The following is a 20863-nucleotide window of genomic DNA, read 5'->3' on the forward strand; positions in this document are numbered from 1 at the left end:
TAAGGAAATGATGAGAGGATAATATATATTACAGTTTGGGGAAACAATGAAAATGTGAAATGGAATCAAATGATATTAGCAACATGGAATGTTTGAGTTCTATTATGAAGTTAGTTTATTACTGTGTAATACTGTTAATAATCAGCAAAATGTAACATTATTATGTTCACAGAGTATTAAATTATATTTGTTACAGTCCTTATATTAACAGACTATATATAATATCAGACTCACTGGACTGAATGCAAGATGGAAATACAAGAGGTTAATAGATATACAATATTACTATAAAATTTTCATGACCCTTCTTCTTTCCAAATGCAAAACCAGCAAATAAAGTCATAATAAAGAGATGACATAATTATCAACCTTTACCACTATTCACCAGATTAAATTGTATTCATATGTAGTCAGCAACTGAAGAGACAAAACCAAAAATTTATGAGAATGCTCTGTAATGATGAAGACTTCTCCAGCTAAATGGAGATAGCAAATATACTTTGACAAGTAGTTTGCCACACATGTTTTACTGTCATACATCTGAAGCTGTTCAATGAACGTGTGTATTACATATTTTTCAGTATACTTAAATAATTGACTTAAGATGACAAAGAATATGCATAAAAGTTTTGCTTCAAGATTGGTAAAACTGCTTCTTAAACATGTGGCATATTACAAAGAGCCTCTGAAGAAGATAGGTACAAATCAGAAAAAAAAAATCAGTAATCACAATGAAACTTTCTGCAGATACCATGTCCAAACAAGGCAAGACAAGTCTCATCGAATGGCAAGAACATATGGAGTGTTTTTTTTAAATGTGACAGGGTTAAGCATCATAAATTCAATCTCTCAGGTCAAACTACCAACAAACAGAGACATGCTATAGCTTCTACAGAGAAAAGTCCACCAAAACCACCCTGAGAAATGGAGATTGGGTGGTTAATCATGACAACGCACCTGCTCACAGTCATCTGTTGAACAAGAACATGATGACTGCAATCTTTCACACCTTTACTCCTTAGACCTTCATCTCTGCTACATACTCTTTTCAAAGAAACAAGCTCAAAGAAATTACATTTAATGTCTTGGAGATTCAGAAAAATTTGCAGCAGGTACTTAATTGTTCTGCAAAAGACAAGCTTCCACTAATGATTGAAGCCCTTGGTTTGGTGTATTAACTCCCAACGAAGTACTTTGAAGAGGACAATGCAACATTTTATCACTTAAATAAATCTTATTTTATAAATATATTCTAATAACTTCTGAGTATCTCCTTACATGCAGACAGCAACTTATCAGATGTTTCAATGTCTGGCAACTTTCAAAATAGCTATAAAATGTTATCATCTGGAGCACATACAGAGAAACTATTTTTGCAAGGAAATTCACTATCCTTGTGAAGTACACTGTCATCATACTGTCATACTAGCGAGGAATATTAAACATTTGTCTAAATTGCACCCCCTTCCAATATCATATCGGTATTATGACCTAAACTGCAATATCCCTCAAATATCAGTACCAACACTGAAACTGACCTCCATCCTTGACAGATGTGATGCATCGTAGTTTGTGACTTTACTCTATCCTTTACAGGCATATTAGCCCAATCAGATCTAAGCAATATCATGGAAAATAATATATACGCCTACAAAATCAGATATATTACCACAGAGGTGAGCAGTTCATGGCATTTTAAGGAACATACGAACATAAACTGGCAGTGAACGTAAGGTCAGAAATACCTAAAACAGGTAACTTGGTGACTGCATTAAAAAAACAGAGTAAAACCCCATATTTATAATCCTGGAATACACATCTTCCTGTCATTTACGTAATTTACTTTTCAGCCCCATTAATTTTCCTACAATTTTAGTAATTTATTCCCACAAAACACGTGCTATTTAATTTGAATTTCCCATGTTCTGTCCTAATTCTTTTTGTGGCTGATCAACTTTTCTTTTTAACTCTGACAAATTAGACACCATCTTGCAAGCACCTGATTTTGGCACCTGATGTGTAATTACTTCCAAGTTAGCTGTTGTTGACACTATTATTTAATCTGTTGCTCAGTCTGCTCCGTGCACTGCAGTTTTATTTGAATTTGCATATTTCATAAGACAATATGGCACGATAAAAGAAAATAAAAACATTTCCTTAGGGGAAAAAAACTTAATATACTGCAGGCACTGACACTCTTGGAAGTTCTATCTTCGAGAGAACCAAAAACAGCATTTCTTAAAGTACCTTATATCCCTTTAAAGCACAAAGGTACCACCTGCTTAAACATTCAATAACTGAGCATTTTGCTTACAGAGCATATTTATGAGTTTTATATAATTTTAAGAACAAATAGCAATTATTTTCCTAAACATCATCAACTTACCTTCATAACGGAAATGCATTTTCTTTGAGGTATAAAATTAATTTTATAGTACTTAGATAAACTTTGTGCTTTCAAGGGTTATTATGTATGTCTTTGATGCTTTATCAGAGTATCATTTTTTCTTTATAGGTTCTACAAGTAGTAGCTTACCTTGGTATAATATATGATTAAAGCAGTAGGTCACAGTGTCTTTTGTTCATATGTGGCATGTGAAATATCCCATTCTAGACACTGGTCTCCTTTTTGTTTAGTGTTGGCACATCAACAGTTTCTACACCTTCTTCACAATCATACCCTGTTAACTGCCTAGATGGTAAACTCAATTTCTTTCTCTTCAGAAAAATCTCAGGTTTCTGCTTTCCAACAAATACCTCGCCTGTCTCAACATTATCAACATCACTGTAACATCTGTCTTGTTTTGAATGTTTCTGATTCTTCCCATGCAGATAATTATGACATACATGTTTTACCAGGTTACTTTTTAAATCACTATCAGACAAAGCAGAACAATTATGGCCAAGAAATTTATGCTCGGAGTCCATACTTGCAGTATTCAGATGTGCACTAGTTTCACTGCAGTTGGCATTCCAAACCACTGAATCCTTACACACATCTGGACTGTCATTTCTGCTGACAGCTTCATGCTGGGCTTCAGTCTTGTGATTCTCTGCAGCGCATGAAGCTGTCAGTGCACTACTAGATGTCCTATGTATTGGAAGTTTGCAACACGAACTGTCTGAACAACACTTTATATTATGGTCACCTTTGTCTTTAACTTGTTGTATTTCATTTACCACTTCACTGAACTCTGTTGTCATCAAAGTTACATCTGGCATTTCATCAACTGAATTAATTCTGTCTGATGGCAATGAGCCAGAACAAGAGCTAGGAACCCTAGCTGTCCCATCGTTGTTCACTGGAGCTGAAGTGCTAGACTCTTCGGCACCAATCACCAACCTCTCCAATGGCAATCCATGGCTATCGACACCACCTTCATCCCCTCCACTATCAGTCAAAATATTAGGATTCTGTGACTTAGAATCCTTGTGTCGAGAAGAGTGATGTGGATGCTCAATGTGAATGTTTGTGTTATTAACTTTCGAACCTTGGGCATAAATACTGGATGCTACATTGCCACTAGCATTCTCCATGTCTGAAGAAAGAAATACGGCACTTTCAGCTCGAGTGTTGGAACCACCATCGCTTGTACCCCCTCCACCATCACCCCTTCTCCGTGCTCCTAAATTGTTGTGTTTCATGTGTCGACGTTGCTTCCTGAAGAACTTGCGCGCTACTGTACTCTGATGAGGGTTGTAGAACATCTCTGCTCCACTTGCTCCAGATGCTTCAGTAAATGTTGTGACACTGTTGTTGGAACGATATTGTTGTCTGTGAAGAACTACCAAGTTAACATTGGATATCTTCCCACCTGACTCAAAATCAAATTTCGCTGTTCCATTCAACTCAACTGCAGCTTTGGCAACACTGCTATTATGGGACTTGGCAGTGTGGGCAGAGGAATTAATACTGTTAGAACTTGATACAGGTTGGGCTTGATTACCAGTGCATGGTCCAACATTAGTAATTGGTGCAAGTGGTTGGGAAGTTGGAAGCGTTGGATTGGTGTCAGAGATACTCCTGGTACGGCAACAACGACCACGTCGCCTTCTGCACCAGCATTCCATCAGGTGCCATTGAGCTCGTACATCACTCCTGGCTATGCAGTAGTAGAATGAAATAAACATTCCCAAACACGATGCCAACAGACCATACAGAACGCTAAAAATAATCTCCTCATACGAGAGATAATTCTGAAATGGCCTGGCAGTTGCAAATGCAGCAGAGATCCACATCAAGAGGTACAAAAGCAGGACAATGACGTGAGCTTTCAATTGGCTCAGTGGTGAATGTTCCATATCTTCAACATCACTAGATGCTGTTGGAGTTGATGCACTGCGCATACTTGCGTGCTCTATTGTTGCTGTGGTCATAATGTTGGAATCCAACAAATCCAAATCTACATTTTCTGTCACTTGGGTACCTTCAGAAAGCTGTCCATTGGTGTCTAGGTTCTGAATACCACAATATATGAGGAGAAAGAAGACCATGAGGAATAAGACTAACACTCCCATGGGGACAAACACTGCACTGAGAGCAGGACCTGGCATAAGAAAGCAATGCGAATAGCCTGCATAGTCCCTCATGTTCACTGCACCTGATATGCCACACACAATAAGAGCAATGCCCCAGCCCACCAGATATAGACCGAGGAGAGGTTTCTGAGCCACTGGCTGGTCAGGAGGAAGTTCATCTTCAGGAGCAGAGTCTAACGAATCTGATTTGTTCAGCCTCTTGTACACATTGCTGAAAAATTAAAACCACATTTCACACATAGCATACAGTAAAAATACTACGCGGCAGAACAACCCAGAAGATCACTGATATAACTATAAAAGTTTTTAAACAAAAGCTATAGAGAAAAGTGAAGTTTTTAGAGCAACTAAAAGCAATTGTCTTCTCAGGCAATTAGCTGTGTTGATACGGAGAAAAATATCCAACATTCTAAAAACTGTCTTCGTCTTCGACTCCTGTGCTGAGTCAGTCAGTAGTCAATATACAAAAGAAAAAAAGAAAAGAAAAAAAAAGAAGAAGAGAGAGAGAGAGAGAGGTCAAAGTATTCCTAGAAAATTGTAATCATTGCCACAATAATCTGCACCTGTGCTCCTCAATGCAAGTGATCAGGGTACTGGGCTCACCGGTGCTTGAAAGCTTGTCAGCATGCATTGGTAAATTTATTTTTAACATTTCCACTTGCAAATTTGATCAGTCTTGGTAGCAGCAGAAAACCGCCCATATCTAAATCACTAATGGATCTCTTGTTCCCACATCTGCACACCCTGACACTGGTGGGGAACATGGGAAATGTTTGGTTCGGTGTAAAGAAGGTCTTATTTCCACATGCATACATGCTTAGTTGACGTAGCACCTGAAAGACACATGAGACTTCCAGCCATCACCACAAAAGACAAAAAAGCACCCCCATCAAAACCTCCTCACAATAAAGTGCCCTGCCTTGTGCAAATATGAACACAGATAAAGCAGAGTGGTTTTTATGACACCGTAAGACTTAAAACTTTCAAGGCACATAAATTCAACATGACGTTCTGAAATATCCAACATTTTCAGACAAGCACATAAAAAACATTAATTCATATAATGTGTTTAATCACACAACTCACCTGGCTGTAACAGCCATCCATAATAAAGATGATAATGTTAAATAATGCAGGAGCAATCCAACTCCTTGACATATTTTCACATCTTCTGTTTGATGGATACCCAAACTGAAAACACATAACAAATGTTACTAATCCAATCTAACAAAATAATGGTAATTAAATACTTTAATTACGTGTTTAACTACAATCTCACTGCAGCTAACTCTGTTATGTCCACATTCCATGCCAGTTACCACATTTCATCTCATTATTCATATAGATGTTTTTCAAACTTTAATGATATAGAACTTCAATGCATGATGTACACTGAACATGCATATCTTTTTTTAAATTCTACATGATAATATAGGAGGAGACTAAATTCTGGAAATGCTTGCTACTTGTCTTCCCATCTGATTTCAAAGAACCTGAAAATTAAAGTATACAAAACAATAATTTTGCTTGTTGTTTTGTATGGGTGCGAAACATGGTCTCTCACTCAGAGGGAGGGACACAGATTGCAGATGTTTGAGAATAGGGTGTTGAGGAGAATATTTGGGCCTAGGAGAGAAGATGATGGGGCATGGAGAAAACTGCATAATGGTGAGCTTAAAAATCTATACTCCTCCCCCAGTATCGTCAGGGTGATTAAGTTGAGAAGAATGAGATGGGCAGGGCATATAGCACGCATGGATGGGACAAGAGGTGTGCACCGGGTATTGGTTGGGAAGCCCGAGGGGAAGAGACCGCTGGGGAGACCTAGACTTAGATGGGAGGATAATGTCAGGCGGGATCTATGGGAGATAGGAGTTGAGACTGGATTTTGTTGGACCAGGACAGGGTCCGGTGGAGGGCTTTGGTTAATTCGGTGATAAATCTTCGGGTTCGGTAAGCCATGTAGGTAGTTAGTTAGTCATAACTTTAAGTTTTTCCATTCATTAGTTTCATGTACAAAAAAGAGCTGAGTTCTATCAGTTTAATTGTAGTTGCTGTGTATATTTGTGGTTATATTTAGTTAAGCCATTCATCAACATGAAGCGGGATAGGTCATACATTACCTGTACATAAAACAAAGGAGAGCAACTGCAATCCAAGTGTTGACCAGCGAGTGTTTTGTTTTCTTTGACATCTGAATAGAAGCATGACAGATTACATATGTTACAATGGCCACCATCAAGCTTATAACTCCAATTGCGCTGCCAACATAAACTGCAGGATGTGAAAATCTAAATTTGGCTCCAGCCACCCTAAAAAGAAAGTAATGTTATGTGACATTGAGACTTTACTGTAGTTTTTAAGCAGCGTGAAAATCCCTACACATTTGTAACACTAACATGAAAAATTAAACATATACACAGACAAATTCAAATAGTTTTGAACGATTATTTTCTAATGTCACATTGACCACTGTTGAATGTTCTGCATTGAGACAAATACTGGTACATGGAAATTAATATAATTAAATAGTGGCTAATGGATACTCACCTTCCCATGTAGTCATAGAGAAAGACATCTTTCTGTAAGAGACCAAAGTAGCCAAATCTGTTGCATTGGAATACCAACAGACCATGTAAGAGATGAGACAACTGACATCCTGTTTGACTCCAGCCACCTGTACCATTGTTTAGGGATGCATCCCACCACACAGGTTTGGGCGAGCCAGATGAGTGGTAAAGCAATGGGGCTCTCAGCATTACATACACAGGATGTGTTAAATTCTGAACCTCCATCCCCACTATGAAACACAAATTTACTCGTATTAGATACCTTGCTCACTAATTTCTGAAGTCATTAAGATTACCACCCACACATGATGTATATATATGTTCACTAACACATCTGCCACTGAAAACTTACATCTTTGATGAATATTCATGTACATTACATATAAATAAAAAAAATACAGATTGTCAGAAAGAAGACAGACTGTTGTCATTTTTGAATGGATTCTGTTATCCAGTGTCCCAGAAAGATATATACATGTTCAATAAATGTTAATAAACTAAACCATTACATATGTCAGCATTGGCACTTAGTGAATTAGTGAATCTAGTGTAGGTGTTCAAAATGAACATTGTTAGCTTCGTGCTGTAAACTACATTCTTCAGGTAACCCCACAAAAAAAGTCAGGAGGGATTCTCAACAGATCCTGTGTCCTAATTGAGGGGTTGCAGGTTCAATCATAACCATAACCAGTGATGATGATGACAGTAACAACAAAAATTACAGAGCAGTTACATGAAGAGTGTAGACAAAACTAGCGAAATCTTGCACTCATCAAAGTATCTCTAACAATGAATAATATCCAGCAGAGGTGTACATAACTGAATAACAAACAACACTGAAATCAGGTGGTATTCCACTTGGGCAATTCAGCATAGTGTTAACCCTTAAAAAGAAGCTTTGGAACTATATATATCCACCACTGCCATTACATAAGAACAATAAACAAAGCTGTAACACATATAAATATCTGTAATCCTGATATAGTCAACAAGCTGTTTAGAATGCTATTACAGTTACAAACATGATTCTCACCTAATTTTGTGCCAATGACGCATGATGTAATATCTCTACCATCTTGTTGGGATGAGTCTGGGTGGATTCGTGGAAACAATTTGTTGTTCTCATACATGGATACCAACAGCTGCTGTTCAGAGTTAAAAGAGTATCCTTGCACCTCAAGTTGGTAAAACAAAGACGCTGGTACATGGATAGAAGCTTCTATGACCTAAAAAGACAACAGTGAGCATGATTATTAAATAAATGACATAATATTATATAACTGAAAAATATATATGCACAACAGCCAGAACTATACAGAAAGAAACAGACAATAAAAAAATATTTCATCTACACTGTAAACTTTCAATGAAAATATAAAATATTACTCCAATACCACCATCATAAACTATACATAATTATAATTGGGCTTAACTGGTAGAAGTTTACCAACATTTCAGAGGTCCTCGTTGCCTCCACCACGAGGGGAGCGAGGACCTCTGAAAAGTCAGTAAACTTCTACCAGACTACACAGCACAACAATCCAGAAGACAGCCATCTTTAGATTCACTGCCATGAAAATCTCAAATCCTACTGGGCTGATATCTTATCCAAGGGAGATCTTCCATTGCTCCAAAAACCTCAATATGTGTAACATATTATTTATCTATATATTTTCGTCAGATGGTTATTCCATAAAACACCTCAGGCAGGATAATTGGTGTCTCAATCAATATTTGAAGAAAGTACTTCATAGGTCTGCTACCACTACTCCAAAGGGAGATACTCACCTAGAACACCAGCCTTAGAAACATAAAATAATCAGTACAATGGCTCAGGCATGAGTCCGATACAAATTTCCAGAACTGAACCTTCATATTATAACCAGACAGTTATTTATGTAGCAACTGTACAACACACAAATATTTCATCACCATGAAGATAGCTGTTCCATGTTCTGCTGCCTCACCGTTACTGTCTTAAATGCCATTAAAAAAATTATTAAATATTAAAGCTTATGCAAAATTATATACCTTAGACCCAAGTAAAGCTGATGTATTGCTGGTAGAACAGTGGAACAGATGACCAGCATTTTTTCCTGAGTGCGTATACCACGTGCATGAGAGACCACTGAATCTCTCTCTGTTCACACGGTACTCCTCTACAGCCAGGTTTGACTGCAATAAATTTCTCTTAGTAGTAAAGTAGATCAGAAACGTTATACACCAAGAGTCTGAGAACAAGGGCATATAATCTTATATTAACATGATTATCGTTTATGATTATTGTGTCCGTTATCCACAAATTATTAAGACTGTTGCCACAGTAATGTTATTACAGGATTTATGATCTTATGGATAATGTATGTATCATATATTCCATCTTCACCCTTACAAACTGGTTACGCACATAACTCATATCACATTTTGCTTTCTTTTCTTCTTTACAGATTTATATGGTGCTATCTGATTTGGATCAATGCACTTTCAAACAGATGACATTAAAACTCTGCACATCAAATTGTCAACAGTAACATAGAGATTGTATTTTCTGCTCTGTATTGCAAGATTACAGAATATGAAAGGGTTCAGTATTTCTGATAAAACCATAAAATTTAATATCCCGCTGACAAAGGTTAGCGTTATCCAATGGGCACCATTGTAGGCACCTACTTAGCTGAAGACAGAGACAAAGCCAGCCTCTGAAACGTAATAAATTTTAGAATTTTTAACGTATTTTATTGTCATACTTCCAGAATTTTTAAAATTTTAAGCAACAGTCAATGAATATTGCTACTCAGAATGTAACAACGTGGTTTAATAGATAAGGATGTCTGCTTTTGCTCCTGGTATATTTGTTTTTCTTTCAAGCCATTATTAGTTTACTTTATTAGTATATAAGTAATGGTCATAAGTGACAAAATCTTGCCCTTGGTATGTGAGTGGAGGTATCTGGCTCAACAATTATATTATACCTGTACTTTATGTTTCTAAAAGTGCTTCACATCACCACTTGGAGTGACAACTTATCAGACTTTTCTGAGCCAAATATTTCGAGCTGCTATCTCAGGGTTTTCCACATCATTATTAGATACAACATTATACTACCCTAAGGGTCATGCTGAACTGTGAAATTCCATATTCACTTGATTTTATAATGGTTTTATTGAAGTCTGCATTTAAGACATCTGAATATTTAAATACCCCTTCCTGCTGCATAATAAGTTCCTTCTAAATGTCCTACATCATCAAAGCGTGCCACTTCTAAATTCATATGATTATCATAAAACATCAGTTAGTAACTAACAGTAAAATGCTACATGATGTGCATTGGACTGGACCCCCACCTTGTGCAGTGAAGGAGTGAACTCTGCTATCAGCTCCACAGCCCTTACTAAGCGAGTGCATGCATGATCCTCTTCTTGTGCGGCAGTCAGCAATTCTTTTGGCAGGTGCATAAGTGTACTTACAACATCCACAAGGTGCGAACCCAACTATGACAATATAAACAAATCACAACTTCACCACATAATTCATCTCATTACACCTGTCACTGATAACTTTTAACATCCCATTGGCTAGGCAGGAGTGCCACAACCCCAAATATACTTGTTTCCAGCTAACTCTCATTACAGAGCCCGAAGATTCAACACTATTAATATTAAATCCCACTGTTCAATATCCCTTGATCCAGGACTATAAAAATACTACACAAATTCTGATGAAAAATTAAAAGTAGGAAATATTCTACCATATAACAATGATACAAATTCTATCTGATATTTAACTATATACACATAAATATTATATACGTCATCAGACATGTGATGTTATAATTACCTCTCTCTCTTTTGTAACATATTCCAGGTAATTTTCAATAGTTTTAGAGATGAACACCACATCCATTTTATCTTGAAGTTGTTTGTCATTGCTAGTGAAGTTTTTTAATCGTTTTGCACTCTCCAACACACTGCCTTTTGCTACGCTTAGATTTACCTATGGCAAATACAGAAAATTAGAATTTAAATATAAAGTACACAGAAAACACAGGTGGCAAAGGAATTTGTTTTAACATAACTTCGGAAACTTTATATAACAAGACAACATAGTATGATCTCTAACTTTTACAGTGACTAAATTCAGTGAAGTCTTCTCAGGTACATCAAGTGGTCACAATAAATTAACCATAATAAAGAAATATGGTTTATTGTTACTATCATTGTCTGAAATTATCTACCCAACATGTGTCACACAGTGCTAACATTTCTTCTTCAAATGCATTGCACAGAAACTGTCTTATTCAAAAATTTCTGTAACCAACATTGCTTGCACTGAAGCCCTAGAAGCCAGTTGCTTTTCAAAATTTCTAATGCCTTCAACTTGCACATTTCATGGACACTGCATAATAAAATTGGTGCCCCTCATTGAAGTATGCAGAAAACCTTTCTTCTACCACTACAAATTTTGCTTTCTGCTTACAAAAAGACAGCCAGTGAATGCTATTTTGTAGCAGATGCAACTTTCACCTATTTCACTGGCCATGCCACAATTTCCTATTTGCTCTGCTTCTCTTACAATCTTCAGTTTCACATGGACAGTTGCATTCATTCATTTCCAGCAGCTGAATTTGTCTGTATCATTAATCTTAGCACCTTACAGAAGAAAGGAAAGGGAAAGGTTCAGTACAACATCCTCTGCTCCACACAACTGTCAAAAATAATATTTCTCTGCTGTAAGCACAGTACAAGTAGTATTCAAATATAACAGAAACAATGCTCAAAATGTTTTTTTACTAGTGAATACCTGCTTTACCATCCCATAAAATATGACAAGTTCAGACACCAAGAAAATTGATGTGGACAAAATAATTATGGATGACCCTTAAGCAATGTAAACCTAAACATTACTGTGTTCTGGGATGTGCCATGTAGTCTGGTATAGGTCGCGCGATTAGTGGTGGCACCTAAATGTGCTATGTGTAAGCCGAGAGAGGGGAGTTCAGTAGTAGTGGGGGGTCGCACAGCCTCAGCTGTGATGACGCACCGATCTAAACACAGCTAGAGCTACAAACCAACTGAAGCTGACACCCCTCTAGCGCGTTCTTCGGAAGGGTGCATCTCATATGACCAAAATCAGTTCTTTGCGCAAGTGCCAGCACTTCTCGCGCACCCTATACAAGTCATCACCCTAATGATGGAGGCAGTAAATACCTCTGCAAAATCTATCACTTCTACCAGACAACACAGCACAGAATCCCAGAACACAAATGTCAACATGCTGCCATGAAAATCTGAAATCTCATCACAAAAACCTTTTGCAAATGAAGAAATAATAGAACTGAGAATGTTATACACCATACAGCAAGAAATTGCCTTGCAGTAACTGAGAACTGACAATACACCCCCGTTTCTTTCTTGCTGCTGCAAGAAAAGTAAAAGTTTAAAGGTCAAGCCTCTTACTTCACCCAATTGCCAATACAGCTCACACCAACATTGGTGCAAATTCTATTACTGCATTTTGTATTTTCCCACATGTAGCTCTTTGTGCCACCCAGATTGAATCCTTGAATATTACACACATCCAGTGTTTTTATGCAACAATTTCAGATAAAAGATGAGCATGGTATTTAGATAAACACAGAATGCCTTCAATAGTGACAGGGGAGCTTTATTTAAAGAGAATAAATTTAGAATGTTGCATATCTCAGACACAACAAATCAAGACGTTATTTCCAATATGGTAAACCAGTAAATATTAAAACACAGTTACAGAATAATGATACAACAACAGACCTTGGAAAACTGCTCCAGAATCTTGGTGGTCTCACTCACGTAAGGGCATATAGTTGTATTAAGCTGCTCCCAAATTCCAGATTCTGCACAGGTATATCGAGCCCTGAAAGGTGGTCTAAATCCAATACCACTCAGTTGTTCTCCCTCACACTGAAGCTCAACTGTGTACCCTACAACTGTCTTTGGCCACGTGTACACACCCTTGTTATTTGAGGTCACTGTCCAAAAGAAAAGGAAAACAACATTTATCTGCTTTGTCCCTCTTCTGAAATCAAGAAGGCTGATATCTTCAGGACTTCTACCATGCATGGAGAAAACAAAATAACAAGGGAAGACACACACTTACTAGACCTAAATACAGATCGGATGATAATATTAAAATGGATACTAGAAATAGGGTGTGAATATTTGGACTGGATTGAAGCAATTCAGGACAATGTTCAATGGAAGGATTTTGAAAACAGTGATGAATCAAACAGCTGTTAACCAGAAAATAACTATCAACTACTCAAGCTACCATGGAGTTAATTTGCTCATATACTGCAGACAAGAATAAAAGATATACAAAAAATTACGAGTTTTGAATTGTTAAAGATGCAGTCGCTTGTCAGAATAGAACTAGTATTTATAATAAGTGACTTTGGGTTTAAAAGATAATTTTTCAGTGTGGATTTATTACTGTGTTTAGGCCATAAAATAAAAAAGTAATGCACGACTGTTTCAATACTCATTACTTCAGAATGTATATGAAAATGAACATATTCTAGGAAACATAACCCAATAAAAATCAGACAAATTTCACATTTACATAAATGACAGTCTACTACCTGTCTGCGGGCAATAACGAGTGTCTTCAGAGATAACAATCACTGAAATAGCTTGTGTTTGGTTTCCTTCTTCTGACACAAGTCTACAATTCCATTTTCCACTGTGGTCGTGCTGAAGGTGCTGGATGCTAAGTGAGCTAAAAATTTTAAATAAACATTACATATGTGAGAATACTGAGCACAATATGAACTGTGAAGGTGAAGGTTACTTCATATTTAAATAACCCTTTTGTACTCCAACCAAACACATATTAGGATCCACTCTGTACAAGAAAATATGCATTCACTATTTCATGTGCACCTGCTAGTCACACACATTAAACCCATAATTTGCTGCATTAAACTTACATAAGCTATGTTACAGGTTGGTTCTAAATGCCATGACTTAAATAACTGGACTTCTATCATACAGAAAAGCTGACTGTTCTTCGAATTAATGAAAAATGTCAAATACAGTATAGATATACTGTCTTCCTAATTCGCTCTTTGGTGAGCCACTGAATTTACATAGACATATTATTTCAATCACTGTATTCTAGTCTAAGCACTTACATTTCATTGCTAAAATTAGTATTGAACACTTTTCAATAGCACAAAACAAACTCTCTCAACAATTAAGTCCCTTTCACTAGCCAGGCGACACAGTATCTGATTAAACAAGCAAACATATCCAAACATATTTGCCAAAACTTGCATTTAAAAAGCACAGTATCAGCTGTCAGTGTCACATGCTTTGTCGTAACATCAGTCATTACAGGTTCAACCACCAGACTCAAGAAATATTGTAATCACGTAATAATGTGCTTACCAGAAGAATGTTTCCAGCTTCCATAAAGTAACAATGCCATAAACTGTAAGAATCCCCAATGATAGTTCCTATTATTATGTTGCCAAGCAGGCCGATGCAGAAATATCACACCTATTGCATCATTTGCAGTCACGCCTTATCATACCAAGACATACATTTCACATGTTGATGTTTATGGCCCAATTAAACTGAGGCATTTCACTGACACAAACACAATTCAGAGTACCACCACACAGCAATAAATGTCTCTCAGACACAAAGTTCATGGACACATTGAGCTAATACAGGTTAAATTATCAACATGTAAGCTGTTTGTGTGATTAAGAACTGAAATTAAGTTCTGATGGTGGCAATTCTGGTAGCAAGAAATGCAAATAAGGCAATTATGGTCAGGACTGGCAGTGTGCATTTGGCCAGAGTCTGGAGTCAAACAGTTGGTTTTGTGTTGGTGCATTTGGTAGGAAACTGGCTTGTCACCATGTAGATGTTTGTTATATTTAATTTGGTTCATAAAGACATTATATAAACTTCTTTACTTTCTATGTAATTTTCAAAGATAATGCTGCAATAAACTGCATTACTGCTCAATGTAAAAATGTGTTACATAAAGTGTGCATTCTTAAGTAACAATGCAAGCCTATTGAGAGTATAACATACCTTTCAACTAAACCGCTGTCTGCAATGTAACGGTTTTTAACACGAATTTCTTCAAATACTTCAGCTGGATCCTGACCACCCCACATCCAAACTACATTAGCAATACTCCTCTCACCTACCATAGTCCCAGCAGTTGGAGCTCGACATCGCAGTTTCAGAGAATCACCGGCAAACACAACCTGATCAGGAAAAGAAATCAAGACATCTTTTCATGCAAGTTTACTTAAATTTCTAGTCTACTTTCCTTTTATGAAGTAAAAAGTAGGCTTGTATGATAACCGTGTTTGTGCATACCCCTTTAAGCTTTAAGTGATAGGGTTTGGTAGCCTACAAGTAGAGTGAAATTACAGGTTCAATGTCAATTGTGGTCTTCTGGGTTCTGATGTCATGTACTCTTGTAGGTGGTTATCAATGTTCCAGAGGAATGTATCACCTCCACCTTCAGGGTGAAGTGAGCAGGATGCTGGGACTTATGAAGCATTGGTTTCAGAATGCCCACATTCAGTATTAATTTAAGTTCATGTTTTCCCAATCTCTTACTTCTAACAAAGTAAGAACTCTGTAAATGTGGAAATACCACATTCCCTACAATTGTTCAAAGCTAAATTAAATTACACGTCTACTGTGCAGACAGTCACTGAGAAAGTGTATCCCACTCTATAAACTCTTTCAGCCTTGTACTGTGAGCAGAAAACAGAAGGCTGTAAGTCCACAAATAGGCACAACAGAAACAAGTCTCATAACCGTAAATCATCCATTTTCATACCTGACTGTGAGCAGGTTCCAGTTCCAACAGTGTTCCACTGCCTGATCCAGCCAAAGTCCAATTGCAATGGAAGTCTGTATCTAGTTGCAGCTTGCGGATGGGCTGTCCTCTTAAAGCGGGAGGTCCTCCACATTTTGGTGATGAAATTAATTTTACAGACACATTTCGAGCCCATTCCAGCAGCCATCCAAGCTCACAATCACATATCAGAGGGTTGCCTGACAGATCCCTAGATAAAAAGTTAAGATATGTTATCAAGAGTAGAAAGATACACTCCAAATTGCAGAACGTGTTTACATATTTCAATGACAACCTTTCAACAGTTTCAAAAAACTATTCCATCCATAACAGCAGATGACATAAAAACATATCTGACTAATGTATTTGATAAAACAATCATAATGCATGTACTTACAGCTGCTTCAAAGAGACCAGTTCATCAAATGTTCCATCTTGTATCCTACCAATAGAATTCAGGCTTAACACCCTGAAAGAAAACAAATTTGAATCTAGGATCTCCTTAACACTGGCATTCCACCTACGTATGGAACAATTTTACAAAACTTTTCTACTGGCCTTAAAAGCTGCAGTCATTTTTTAAGAGGTAAACCTATACCAAAAGGCAACTGTTAAGTTTTAATCAAAACTGTTTTTATTCTGAGCATAATGTGATCCTGTAACAGCTAAAGATTTTTCAACAAATAAAGCTGTTGCAAAAGAATTAACTACCAAACTTTGTCCGTGTATTCTGAGCCAAGTATTCATAGCTTAGTACTCCTCTGCAATATGTGTATATGATAATTACAATATGTCATCCTGAATTACTCTCCCACTTGTGGTCCTTGATCGTCTTGGCCTCTGCCGATCAGGCATAACAAAGTAGGAAACCATATTTTAGACACAAGCACCGAAGAGGTGAGATTTCCATTTACCACTTATGATACTGAAGATAAAAGTAATGGGTGTAAGAACTGACCTATCACTTATTGTGGAATCACATCCATAATGGGGCTTGGTATACCTAAAAATCTTTTATTTAAAGGAAATTTACAAAAATATCTATACAGGCCCCAGCCAGTCTCATATTCAACACCTGCATGGAAAGCCAGCATCTTACACCTAGGTGACCAGGATATCTACGACCACGGTAAATACAACCAACGAAAATCAGCACTTACAGTTTCTCTAAACTCTCCAGTCCCACAAATGTGAGTGCATTAATAATCTTCAACCTGTTGCCATATAAATCCCTGTAACATACATTTTAAAAGTACATTTCCAATTCAAATTTGTAAACGGCAACTAACATACACTTCATTAACTTGTTAACCACTTACAATCTTTTCAGAGTTGTTAAATTTGAAAATGCCTCATTATCAATTGTATGGATATGACTTCTGCTTAAATTCCTGCAAAAGAGAATGTAATTAATTACTTTTCTACATGATACTGAAATATTTTGATCATAAAATTAAGAACAGATACACAAAAGACACTGATTCACTTTCACATCTAATGTCTAATGTAACTCTTCCCTTCCCTCACAAATAAAATTAAACATGCCTTCATGTACAGCCATCATTTATTTATTTAATACATAAATAATCTTTTTTATATTCATTCACATTCACATGGAACACGAAAGCTATGCATCATATATTACTAGAAATACTGCCTATAATTACCTTACTTCAATCATATGCAATCCCCTACTTCTCACAAAGAGAAAATAACCAAAATTACTGCCATTGGACCAGAAAAAAATCATCTAAGTACAAACTCTACCCACCCCTTCCCACTTAAATCAAACTCACTGCATCCTTGTCATGAGAACATTTTCTAGCTGCCCAGTCTAAGGAAAAATAGGATTCCCTGTAGTAAAAGACCACAAATCAACCAAAATTAAGATGGATCATCAATACCTTTAAACCATTTAAACTGCCAGGACCTTATGTGATTATATTCACTCCTGCGGCATATGATAGGAAATCCAGGTTGCCTACCCCCAACAGGAAAACCACAACAGACAGACAGACACACACACAAAGATGGACTCTTATGGCATTCTTTTTTCACATCATAAGATGAACACCTAATAATGGAAAATTTCCCTGGCACAGTCTCGAGATGAGTATTTATATGCAATCACACAGTCAACAACTAACATGGGTGCTAGAATGTGGGGTAGGCAATGAACTGGCTGATATCAGCAAAGAGGGGTGTAAAATACCTTTCTTAGGACTGTAGCCTGCCTGTGGCATCTCTAATGAAGCTGTCAGGTGGGCAATAAGGGACTGGAGGAGTAAAATGACACTTCACATGTTAGAATTAACTTAGGTTTCAACACTATGGCAAATTTGTTTTTCCACGGTGACCATCATATGGTCCAAATCAACAGACTGATGTCTCAGGCTGTTGATGGGATGACAAAGACATACAAAAGACCTAGACTGCTAATGATGTAGGGGCATTTGAATTTTCTTCAGAAGCATTGAAAATTTATATTCCTACATTAACACTGGCTTTTCTGAGAGTCGCTTCTCAAAATATTTTTCACTAAAATTCTTAATACATTAGTTTTAGTTTCCATCCAAGTGATGTGTCCAGCCAGCACTTGGCCACCCATCCCTTTCTATTATTCACTAAACTAGAAATTTTTAAGTTAAGTACTCAACAAAAAGTGAAGTGATAAGGATTAAATATGAAAGTAACTATGTATTTAGAAGTTACATACCACATCTCTGTATTGTTGAACTCTTATGCTGCTAACATTTGATGTTAGTCAAATGTCTGCATTACCATACAGTGAAACATTTTTGGAACTTCCTGTATATGTAATAACCTAACCCTCACAATGAGTTCACATTTTTCCTAAAAATTACATTCTTTCAGCAAGGCAGTAAAAAAATAATGAGCAACATAGGGAATGGATATTCCAAAGTTTCACTAAAGGCATCAAGCATCCACAATAATGACAGTCATTACAAAAATTCACATTCTATCAGTCAGTTATTCTGAATGTCACAAGTTATGTGTATACAGTATAATTCTACTCACAGTTTTTGTAACATTGGCAGATATGAGAAGGCATCCCGAGGCAAATGCATGATGTTATTGTCATAAAGGTCCCTGAAAAAAGGGAGAAATATTAAAGGAATGAAAATGAAACAAGTTAATATGAAACAATCAGTGTTGAATCTTTTTCAGCAGACTCTCACACAATTACTGAGTATCTGTTTGACAGAGTTTTTTGTGTAATTGGCAAAGAGAATAATGAATGTGCAAGATTGTTTCCCTGTCTTGTTTGTTTCTTTAATTATTTTATGGCCATGTATAAACTACTGTGATTACAGTGTTAAATGAGACATGGTAGAATGATTACAAATATATGTGCAAGTGACCATCACCTATTTTAAAGTACTATCACAGGATATGCTTAAAGAACTCAGGTAAACCATGATAAACCTAAGCGAGCATATTCCAAATATAGATTAAAGTACTGGAGAACAACATAGCATTATTATAAAATATTCTGCACCTCTTAGACAACAGACAAAAATGGGAGTCAACGATGCAATACATCAACAATTTATGGACTCCATGAAAGCTTAAGCCTCAGGAGGAAAGTACGGTATAAATTCTCATTGACTTCAGTTCTCACATAAGTTGTTTGGTAAATTAAAATATGTTTTTATGTTGAGGAATCAGCTTTACAACTGTAGAATCTGATCCTGCATTTTCATCAAATTATGCATAGTGCTGTCACATGTTTTAGTTTATCAACACATGCAGATGGTTCTAGAGACACAAGAAGGCATTTAATAGTGGGTTACTGACAATCAGTAAAGTTAATGTTATACTGGAAGAACTCATGTTACATTCACAAGTTTCACCAACTGTTTTTAGAGTCAATACCTGAATCTCAAATGAGTTCAAGATGTCTTCCCAAAAAACAACAAAGAAAATTAAAATGCTATTGAAACAAGTTTAATTGGAAATTATTTACTAAAACAAGGCGACTATACAGAGTAGTTAAAACATAATGGGATAGCAACTTAAATAAAACCCATATTTTGTACCAGGACATGTGGGCTGGGCACCTTAGAATACTTTACATTGTGTCTAGTAACTGTAAATGAACTTCCCACTCACAAATAAAATATATCCAATGGAAAGTCTTGCAGATTTAATTCCTCAATTGAAGAAACTTTCCTATCTCCACCTCCACACTTCAACTTGAAGACCACAGTAGGTCGCGATCGAACCTTGGTGCATACACACTGTGGTGGACAATTAACTGTCTGTTCTAATAAATCAATTTCTTGAACATAAAGAAGCAGGGCCAACACCGTCCATAACAGTTCTTTCTCTTTTCTTACATGCTTCATCGTGTCTCTTAAACAACATTCATAGTCATAGGTCACAATCCACCTACACAAGGCATAAAAGCATTAACAACAAAAACACGTAATTAATTTAACAGCAATAAATACATGTGCAATACACTTCTAAACTAAAAGCTCACAAATTTGTGAACCTGTTTAAATTTCGGTTGCATCAATACCTGACACGATATATACCACACAAGCGCGGATCGTCTCAGACCGGCCCATGTTTAACATGAAGAACTTTCAGAAACAATAATTTTAAAAAGATCACACAACATAAGTTACATTTTCTGTTTTTGCCAGCAAGCACATTGGTATGACAGTTCTACCTCACGCCATGTTGAAATATAACACTGAAACGGTATTGGTTCTAGTCACAGATTACCAACATAGGTTTTTGTCCAATTGGTTGCTTTAGGGGTAGAAAAGTATACCCTCCGGAGAATTATACTATCCAACAGGGGCTTGATCTGAACTCTACCCTCCATTCTCATTGGTCAACAAAAACAATCTCGAAAC

The 20863-nt window shown here is 36.7% G+C and overlaps 1 protein-coding gene across 1 annotated transcript; it reads right to left on the reverse strand.

Annotated features, from left to right (window-relative positions):
- Positions 1 to 91: 91 nt before the first annotated feature.
- Positions 92 to 20813, reverse strand: Remo (Remoulade). The gene is made up of 18 exons (XM_022058031.2): positions 20521 to 20813; positions 20109 to 20387; positions 19014 to 19085; positions 17294 to 17365; positions 17135 to 17206; positions 16372 to 16443; positions 15957 to 16185; positions 15191 to 15369; positions 13726 to 13862; positions 12899 to 13116; positions 10947 to 11102; positions 10454 to 10600; positions 9141 to 9284; positions 8143 to 8335; positions 7090 to 7339; positions 6663 to 6851; positions 5626 to 5730; positions 92 to 4750 (listed from the first exon to the last, which is right to left on the reverse strand). Exons 2-18 carry the CDS (start codon positions 20342 to 20344, stop codon positions 2611 to 2613), a joined length of 4611 nt encoding a protein of 1536 aa, XP_021913723.1. The 5' UTR covers positions 20345 to 20387; positions 20521 to 20813; the 3' UTR covers positions 92 to 2610.
- Positions 20814 to 20863: the final 50 nt, after the last annotated feature.

Source organism: Zootermopsis nevadensis, unplaced genomic scaffold (assembly GCF_977971745.1).
Source record: "Zootermopsis nevadensis isolate Lab colony 2312 unplaced genomic scaffold, Znev_1.0 Znev_ptg000016l, whole genome shotgun sequence".
NCBI classification, from domain to species: Eukaryota; Metazoa; Arthropoda; class Insecta; order Blattodea; family Termopsidae; genus Zootermopsis; species Zootermopsis nevadensis.